The 9,548-nt window shown below is 47.9% G+C and overlaps 1 protein-coding gene across 3 annotated transcripts in view; it reads left to right on the top strand.

Annotated features, from left to right (window-relative positions):
* Positions 1 to 601: 601 nt before the first annotated feature.
* NHS (NHS actin remodeling regulator) overlaps positions 602 to 9,548 on the top strand; it is a 247,786-nt gene continuing 238,839 nt past the window's right edge. For 2 of the 3 annotated variants that reach the window (XM_077172819.1, XM_077172812.1), the window contains exon 1: positions 603 to 1,367. In XM_077172819.1, the coding sequence (XP_077028934.1) occupies positions 968 to 1,367 (400 nt within the window). In that variant the 5' untranslated portion in view covers positions 603 to 967. Of the gene's footprint in view, positions 1,368 to 9,548 lie in introns of all 3 variants that reach the window. The other variant, XM_054628202.2, reaches the window with a different exon arrangement.

Genomic DNA, 9,548 nt, shown 5'->3' with positions numbered 1-9,548 from the left:
CCTGGATCTCCTTTTACAGTACTTCTTTCAGTGGTATTTACTACCAATCCTTTGGAGCTCGCCTTCAGATTTCATGCCTGCTTGTTAGGCACGTTCACCTTTCACAAGTGTGTGAAGGCAAGCTGAGCTGTGTTGCGTCAGAAGCAGCGCTCCTTGTCTGACGGGAACCCAGCTTTCCCCGACACCTCCTAAGAAGCCGGTGCCCAAGTGCATGCACCTGACTTCAGGGAGCGCAGCAACCTCCGCGGTGCCTCAGGAGGTGACACCGGTGGGCGGGCACCACCCTCCCGCAGCCGTGGGGCCTTGCCTAGTCGGGTTCCGTTCTGCCCCTCGGAGCAGCTTCTCTCTCTTCTGCGCACCCGAGCAGCGCTCCCGCCGGAGAGCAGCGGGCCGGCCCGGGGCTGAGGAGGCAGAGCCCGCCCGGAGCGCGGTCCCGGCCCGGCAGGGGCCGCCGGTGCCTCCCGCCCGCTCCCGGCGCCGCGGCCGCCCCGCAGCGCCCCCCCGCGGCGGCGGCAGCTCCTCGGCACCGCCCCGGCCCCCCCGCCCCGCCGCTCTCCGGGCGGGAGGCTCGGCGGCTCGCTCCTCCTCGCGGCCGCGGGATTCCTGTCTCCGCGTTTTCGGGCCGCCCCTTCACACCCGCCGCCGGAGCGGGACGGCGTGAGAGGGAGGGAGCGAGCGAGCGAACGAGCGAGGCGGCGCGGATGTGCCCCGGCTCCCGCGGCGGCAGCGGCGGCGGATGCTCGGCGGCGCGGCGGCCGCCCCGCAGCGCAGGAGCCCCGCGCAGGGAGGGAGCGAGGCGATGAGCCGCCCGCCGGCGGCCGCCCGCGAGTGACGGCGGCGGGCAAGGAGCGGCGGCGGCCAGGAGGAGGAGGACGAGGACGAGGAGGAGGAGGAAGAGGAGGAAGAGGGCAGCGATCCCCGCCAGTGCCCGCGGGAGCCCGGGAGAGCTCCGGCCGAGGGCTCGGCCATGCCGTTCGCCAAGCGGACCGTGGAGCCGCAGCGGCTGTGCCGGCGGCAGCCCGCCGCCTCCGTGCTGGAGGAGAGCTGGGGCGCGGAGCCGCCGCCGCCGCCGCGGGACCCGCCGCCGGAGGAGCCGGGAGCGGCGAGCGAGGGCGCCGAGGCGGCTGGCGGCGGGGAGAGGGAGGCGGCAGCGGTGCTGATGGTGCTGGACCTCTGCTCGGTCAGCAACGTAGCCCTGTCGCGGATCCTCCGACAGCTCTCCGACGTGGCCCGGCACGCCTGCACCCTTTTCCAGGAGGTCGAGGCTGACATCCAGGGTACCCACCGCCGCGTACGGGCGCTGCACGGCCGCATCGCCGGCCTCCAGGGAGCCGTGCGCGGCCTCGACCCCAAGCAGGAGGCAGTGCGTAAGTAGCACGGAATGCGGGATGGATGGGGAGCACCGCGGGATGGATGGGGCGCACCGCGGGATGGATGGAGCGCACCGCAGCACGGGGCGCCGGCGGGGAAAGCCATCCCCTGGCCACCTGCCGTGCAAAGTTTGGGGCCAGAGCCGGTGGGAAGGGAGCCCCGGCGGGGCGGCAGAGTGAGAAGGGAACGGGCGGGCGCGGGTCGGGTCGGTCTGCGGGCGCCGCTGGGCGCCGCGGCGATGCCGGCGGGAGGGATGATGTCAGTGGTTTGTGCCTTACGTAAGGAGCTGGCTGCCGGGGCTCTCGGGACGCATCTCCTGCAGCCAAGGGTTTGGCCAGGGAGGGGGACGAGGTCTGTCAGCTGGGCGCCGGGACTGATGGAGATGATCCGCCGCACTCGGGCATATTTGGGTTTTCTCCCTTTGCCGGCCTGTCTTCCTTCCCCGGCAGGTATCTTCCCCTTAGAAGTGTCTCTGAATTCCCGATCGAACGCTCTTAAGTAGAAATAATAAAACTGCTTCGTCGTTACCTAACTGTCGGGGCCATAAAATAAGGGAAGTTTGGCTAATGACTTCTTTCTGTTTAAAGAGTAGCCCTGAAGAGCGAAAAGGGGAGGGTGGAGGAGGGGGAGGAGGATAAAGATCAAGGCAATATACAACTTGTGTTATGAGCAGTGCTTGAATCCTATTTCTTCTCCACCCAAACTATAAAAGCAGTGAAAAGCTCTGTAGTCGTAACAGCTGCTGATTTCTGCTGAATATGGCTCGTGTTCACAGCAGTGTAATGATTTTGTACTCTCGCTGGTGCATACGCTTCCCAAGCACTTGTGGATACGTGGGTTTTTTGATAGATAGGGCTGTGGGTTGGAAGTCTGGAGTAGCAGAGATTGGTATTGGTTCTGACCTTTCAGTATCTGTTTCGGGAAAAGCGGTGGCTTGAAAGGAGAATTTGGCTTAGCTTTTGCTTTTTGCTGTGCCCCTCTAAATCCTCAGTAGCTCCACTAAGTACAGCAAAGTGAGTTTACACCAGGATAAGCAAGACCATGCCCTCTTCTCGGTGTTTTTCGTAAATATGCCTTTTAAAAAATTGTGCTTGGGATTTCCTCCCCTTTGGAGCATTGTGGAATGTACATAACTCTAGTAGGATCAATGAAGCTGTCCTGATTAATAGAATCAAGCCTTAAGTATTCAACGGTATTTAAGCTGCATACTCAGCATCTGTACAGTGACAGTGACTTTGCTGGGGATGTATTAATATACATCAACCATAGATGAGACCAAAATGAGGGAGATTTTTTGTGGTTTCAGCATGAGTGTAATCAGAGCAGAGTGCTGGGCTGTGATTGGAAACTGCAGTGAGAAGGAGGCTTGGCTGGGCTAGTGAGGGAACTGTCTGAGGAAATGAAACTCCTCGTATCACATTCTCATCTGTAGGTCTTTTGAGCTGAGTAAGTGTGGGTATATACTAATGTAAGTGAGAGCAGAGCTTAGCTGTTCTAATCTGTATGGCTTTTTTCTTTCTGGATTGTGCAAGTGCAGCTTGTTTGCAAATCACAGAGCAAAATCTTGATATTACAGCACAGTTATGTCATCTGCTTAATTAGAGAGTCTGGCTTTATCCCTGTGATGATAAATTTTTTTTAGTGTTTGGTTTTCTTTTAAATCCTTCTTTCTTAAAGAGGGGAGAAATTTTTTGGCCATGATCTTCCCTGTGTTTGCCAGCTGTTCCTCCTTCCTCTTGTATACAGCACAGTGCCACTGATAGATCTGCAGATGTCCCTAGGTCTGGCAGGCCAAGGGATCCTCCACAACACTGGCTTTGCCCCCCACCCATCCTCCAGTAGGTGTGTGTCTTGCCTGCAGCTGTACAGCTGCTCAGAACACACCTCCCTGTCCTCATCACCTCTCTCCATGCAGCGCTGTATCACATCTTCCCTGGAGGTGAAAGCCTCAATGCAATCCAATGTACATGAACCGTCAACTTCTTTGCCTCCTCTGGCTGCTTTTATTCCCCCTCCAGTGTTGGATCAGCAGAGCTGCATTTACACAGTGCTGCATCTGAACATCTCAGCTGAGAGGCAGAGCTGAACAGCACCACTGCACACGTTATCTCCTCACATTCCCCCAAATCCACACGCACCCACAGCAATGCTCCCTTTGGCCTGCAGACCACTCTCTGTTCCCGAGGGACAGATAAAAGTGCCTGGCAGGAAGCTGCCCATCTTCCCTGGAGTGTATAATGATAGTGTGCTTTCTCCTCTCTGGGCTGACGCCTCCTCCTTCATTATGACTTTCAGCAAGACTATGCTAATGTTTGTTTTATGCATGAAGTGCCTACATAATTCACTCCTGGAAGTATTACACTCAAGTTACTACACCCAGTTGTTTTTTTGAAACCAAGAGAGCAATCGCAGGTGGTCACAGATCTGCCCAGGACCTAACAGCATCACATTAAAGCTTACTGACTTCTATCTCCTGTGGTGAGCATGGAAATGATGGGATGGCCTCAGGGCTGTCTTTTGGCTGTCCAGCACAAATGACACATCTAAGAATAATTCAGAACTGGCTGGAGGTTTGGACTCACAACCACAAGGAACAAGCTGGTGACAGTCATGCAGCCACCCCACCCATGGCATGACTGTAATGGCTGCATTGAATTTATTGCATGTTATGAGTCTGGAGGGGCTGGGCTTATTGGTGCATTGACTGAGACACCATGTACTGGGATGTTAACACCAGGACAGTGCCGCCCAACCACAAGTTTTTCAAGTGTTCAGTTTAAAACTACTAGCCTATCTTGCCACAGTGAGACATTCTTCTATTCCAACTTCACAGGCAGTACAGTGATTTGAGAATAATGCTATGGGACACACCCAAATACTGAGTTGTGACAAAGGAAGGCCTTTTTCTCCAAGCCTCATAAGCCAGCTGTATTCTGAGATTCCCCTGTGAACACTCAGGCTGCATAAAAAAAGGAAATTATGGGCTAATGCCATCTCAAGAGCTATTGGAGCCAGTGGTTAGAAGGCATTCCTTGCCCAGAATGCCATTCCTTGGCAATTGCAGAGATGATACCAAGGGGAAGGGGAGCAGGAAAGGAGTTATCTTAAAAATAGCATATAATACAGTTTTGCAAAATAATTTTGTATATTATACTGAAAATTATGTATCATTATATTAAAACATCTATGTTGGAATCAGGGAATATTAATGAAGAATTAAAATTAAATAAAATGGGCATTTTTCCAGTAATGCTTATCACTACTGCCATTATTTTCACAAGACCTTAACATTCTCAGCTCTGTTGCTGTTGCAATGGTGAACATTTGCAAGTATCTGTATGCTGTGCTTTAAGAAAATGATTTAAAGTCCTCTACTAAGATACTGGTAAAGGTATTTACCTATGTGTTGCCTTTGTTTTTTTCACTGTTCAGTGTGATTGGAATACTTTGTTAGGCACAATAAAGGATGGATTCTTGGTAGTTACAAGCAGGTCATCTTTAAAAACTCAAGGTCCCTCACCTCTGCCTCCCCAGATGCTGCTTGTCCTTTCATCTTTCTTTTAAGCCTCTGGCCAGCCAGCATCTTGTAAATATGAATCCTTTCCCATCCTCTGAAAATAAGAGAAACAACAGTGAGAAATGCTTTCCTGCTCAGCTCCTGAACTAACTACTTTGCCCTTCTGCCACTCCACTGCTTTTCATCGTGAGCAGTTCCAGGGTCTGCTTCTAAAGAACCATGTGGAATAACATGATTGTTGTCAGTCTGGAGGTTGCTTGGAGTTTTCTTGTTGGCAGTGTGGTACTGCCCAGTTTTATCATTAGATGCTTGATTATCTTGGTAATATGGAAACAAAGAAGCGCTGGACTGGTGTGTAGACTTGGGACTCAGTGCCTCCATGGTTATTTGGAAGGATGATTTCTCAGTCTAGGGGACTAGAGATCTGGCAGTTTAAGTGGAATATTGTACTTTACAGAAACTGATGATGTAAGCCATCTTCTTTCTGAATAATAGGCAACAACCGGGCAGCAGATTTTGAAAGCCCTAGCTAATGAGATCCTTTTTACACCCTGGCATCCCAGAGAATTCCACACATTCCAGGCTTTTTTTCAAAAGCATCAATGTATTACCAGTAGCCAATCTTTCTAAAAGCTGTATGGTTTCCAGAAGTTGCCTGCTGTATTTTCATTGCTCCACTTTTCCATTCCTGATTCTGCTATTTGCTAACAGTCAGTGATGCAGCTGCTCCGATGTGTGGGGATCTCCTGTGTTACTCTGCTCTTCAGAGGCTGTTGGATCTCTACAGTGAGCTCCTCTATAGGATTTTCTTTTTTCCTGAAGTGTCAGTATTGAGATAAAAAAGACAGCTCTGAACTGATTCTTTATAATTTTAGGCTCTGCATTAATTTATTCTGTTTGATTGAAGTTGGTTACTGAGAACAGCCTGGCAAGTTTCACTCTTGCTTTTAGTCTCTTTCCTTGTGCTTTTTAGGTGGTTTTGTTTTGATTTTGTTTGGTTTGGAGTTTTTGTTAGTGTGGCTTTTAGCCACACTGATATAATGCTTTTCTGTTTAGGTTTTGAGCACTGCAGGGAAATGTTTAATCCCTTATAAGATTTTCATGTATTTTCTGCCACAGTCCTACCATTTTTACAAAAGATATATTGCAGCCAAAGCTCATCAGAAAGTGCACCTCTTCCTCCTTGACTTAATGTGCTGAAGCCTCAATTGCTGTTGAAGTGTACAAGAAATTGTCATGATTCCATCTCAGAATTCAGTTGCGTTGTAAGGCCATCCCAGGCTTAGGATTGGTGAGCATCCTTGCAGAGATCTTCAGGGAGGTACAAAAGACCTTAAGAGTAGATGCATCTTGAAAGAAAAAAAACATCCACGTTGGGAAGATAAGTGTTGCACTTTATCTCAGCTCTTCAAGAGCCTTGAGATTCAAAGTGCAATTTTCATGGTATGGATTTTCTGTGGTGCTGAGGTGCAGCTGTAGATCTCCATGGGTTGGATACATTTACAAAGAAATATCTCAGATACTGCTGATGACAAAACAGAAGAGATTCCTAGCTTCCTTTGACTTTATATTATTGTCCTTTGTAGCTAGTGAGCCTATTTAAGTGTGAGGGTAGTTACACTTTTAGAGGTGCACGCTAATGTAACCTGGGGAACATGAAGCAAGAGGATGTATTCAGAGCTCCTTTTGTACACTGAAATTATATTAATTGGCAAGTCTTTGGTGGGTGCAGAATAAAACCTCCCAAGAAAAGCCGCTGTACACTGTATGTAGTAATCCATCACTTTCAGCTTTGTTTCCTTTACCTGCCTGAATGGAACGACACAACCTCTTCCCTTGTTTTGGAAAAGGAGAAAGGCTTTTGGCTTTACTTGTCAGGTTTGGTTTCTTGGTGCTGTGCTGGCCACTGTGTGCTTATTTGTGTTACTGAGCTCACCTCTGCTACACTTGCCTGTAGTTTGCCCATCAGTGTAAATAACCCAAGCTGAGGGTGTGACAATGTTGGAGAATTTCCTCAGAGCATGGTTTCTTCTAAATGCAGAGGATTGATGGCACATTAGCTCAGTGGAAAGGAGAGGGAGGGGCTTTCCTTGGGCTTTCCATGGGCTTTCCTTCTTACCTTTACTGCTGTCAGAACAACAAAGGGACAGAGGAAGAAAAACCTGCTCACTTAAGGATCCCATCCCCAATTTACCTTAACATTACTAGAGCACCATTAGCTAGAGTACTGTCATTTAGCAGAAAAATGCCTTATCTTTGTTTACAGCATGGTGATAGAATACCTTTAACACAGGAACACAACCATTCAGAGGCTTTGCTTGAAGTTGTTTTTTCATGCATTTAATATCTGATAGAAGGTAATGGAATGGAATTTGTCAGGTGGCTTTGGCAGGGATGTAACTTTTTGAAAGCTGGGGTTGTCACTTTCAGTCCTGTTAGCTTGTGGAATGCAGACTCTGGTCTCTTTTCAGATAAAAGCATAGTGTAAAATCCTTTGTCCTGCCAAGGCCAGTGAGATGCTTGGTGGAAAGGCTCTGAGAGCTCAGGGCTCAGGTGGACTCACTAGACTTTGTCTGGCACAGCCTGGTAACAGATAAAGAGCAGAAAGCAGTGGTTTTCCTCCCAAGCCATTCCCTGTTATACAGGTGTAAATCTTCTAGAGTTTTGCTGAGTGTAATTTCTTTGGTCTTCCACTGGTGTAGCTCAGAAAGATTTTGTCTGTTCTATAGCTCCTTGCTTGTCATTCCACAAATAGTACTTAAGCTAATGAACCAGGTTTGAATGTTTGGGGATTTTGTTGCTAGATGGAGAGCTTGCCAGTCAAAAAAAAACATATCAAAAAACATTCAATGCTTGATTTCCACCTCACTGCAGCTACACATCTGTGTAATATCATTGTAGTTACTGCAGCTTCTTTCTGGCTCATGCTCAAGAGCCAGGCAAGAGTCTCCAGTGGGTTTATTAGAAATTCTGCTGGAAATGTTTTATCTTCTTTAAAACCAATAAGGTCTCCTTTATACAGGAGCAAAACTGCAGACAAAATAGAACCAGACCTGTAGGAGACATGAACTTACTGTGGATCTAATGGTTTAACAGTAATTCTTCCTACAGTCCCTTTTAAAACTCCATGCTTCTATTTAAAAGCCTTAATAGATAATGTTTGTGTTCATACAGAAACATAAGATAAATGTTCCAGGAAATTAAGAGAGTCATTCCTACTTTTGGTTAGTCTCCCTGCTCATACAGGGGAGATGTGGTGATTAAGAAATGAATGGTCTCTGGTAACTTGCTGAGGGCATGGGGAGGTCATTCACCTGTTGATTCAGATGCAAAAGAGACGTTAGTTTTCCTTTTTGAAAGATGAAGGGCCTGGAGTGTTTCCAAAAAACTCTTGCACAGTTCTCAAATGTCCTTGGACTGAGGGAAGGACTTGTGGGAAGGACTTACAGGAAGGAAATATAAATACCCAATTTCAGGGTGCTACTCAGCTGCTGTTCTGAATCAGCAGAATCAGGTTTTGTTGGCATTTCTTACATAGGTTTACCTGTTCTGAGGCTTCAGTTCTGAGGATTGGATTAGGCAGATCTGTCAGAGATGTGAAAAGGTGCAAAAAAAGAGTGGGAACAGTCCTTACTGATCCCTGCCATGGTGTGAAAGTCCCAACCTCTTCTTCTCTATTCAGACAAAAGCAGACTTCTGAAGTGTGTCTGTTTAAAGGCAGCCCCTGGCTCTTCCTCTCTCCAAACTGGACAGCAAAAGAGATCGGGTGCAGGGGAGCAACAGCTGTTTAAAAAAGCCCCTGATCTGGCACATTTCCTTCACACATGTACCTAAATCAAGCAGATACTCCCAGGGAACTCTTAATAGCAATGTTGTGATCTCCAAAGTGGGGAAAAAATAGGGTCAGCTGATGTAATACATGTGTGTGTTTGAAATGCATTGTTGCAGGGTTGCGTGGTCGCCGGAGTCAGAGAGCTGGGATTTCTCAGAAGCTGCTCTTTCCAATCGTTGGCATCTCCATGTAATCAGAGGCTGACATCAGACTCTCCATTGGAGCTACTTGAGCTATTAGGCTGTGAAGAGCAGAAACTCTCTGTGTTACCCAGTGTGTATGAGGGGGGAAGGTTTTTTTCACTTCCTTTGATGTATTAGCATCAAGAGAGGGAGTCTTCGCTTCATTCCTAATTGCTTCTCGTCTTTGAATTTATATACCAATATGTAAGTAACTGCAAAGGGAGATAGCAGAATTTATAAAAAGTTCAAAAAGGCAGGGCTTAAAGCATGATTAAAATAAAAGATAGCATAGTGTGTATGCTGTTTTTAGCTGAAATATCTCCCTAGAATTCTTTCCATTTACATTCTCATTATATCTAACTGCTTCTAATGCACTGCTTAGTTTAACAACTGGCATGTTTTTAGGGTAGATTTTATAGTAGATATACACCCACTGTGTTCTTAACTTGAGACTTTAAATTGCAGTATCTGTATTGGACAATCTTTTCTTATACCTTCTTGGCTGAAGGCAGGAAAAAAGCAATACTGATAGGAACCTAATTAAGCCTGTAGTCTTATTATACCAGGAGCTGTGTGCTTGAAATGCTGCTCAATTCAATGAGTGCTGCGTGGCACTGCCATGTAAAGTCCCAGCAGAGAGTGACAT

The sequence above is a fragment of the Agelaius phoeniceus genome, chromosome 2 (genome assembly GCF_051311805.1).
Source record: "Agelaius phoeniceus isolate bAgePho1 chromosome 2, bAgePho1.hap1, whole genome shotgun sequence".
Lineage (NCBI taxonomy): Eukaryota > Metazoa > Chordata > Aves > Passeriformes > Icteridae > Agelaius > Agelaius phoeniceus.
Note: the sequence above shows the minus strand (reverse complement) of the source record. Positions and strands in the feature narration are given on the sequence as shown.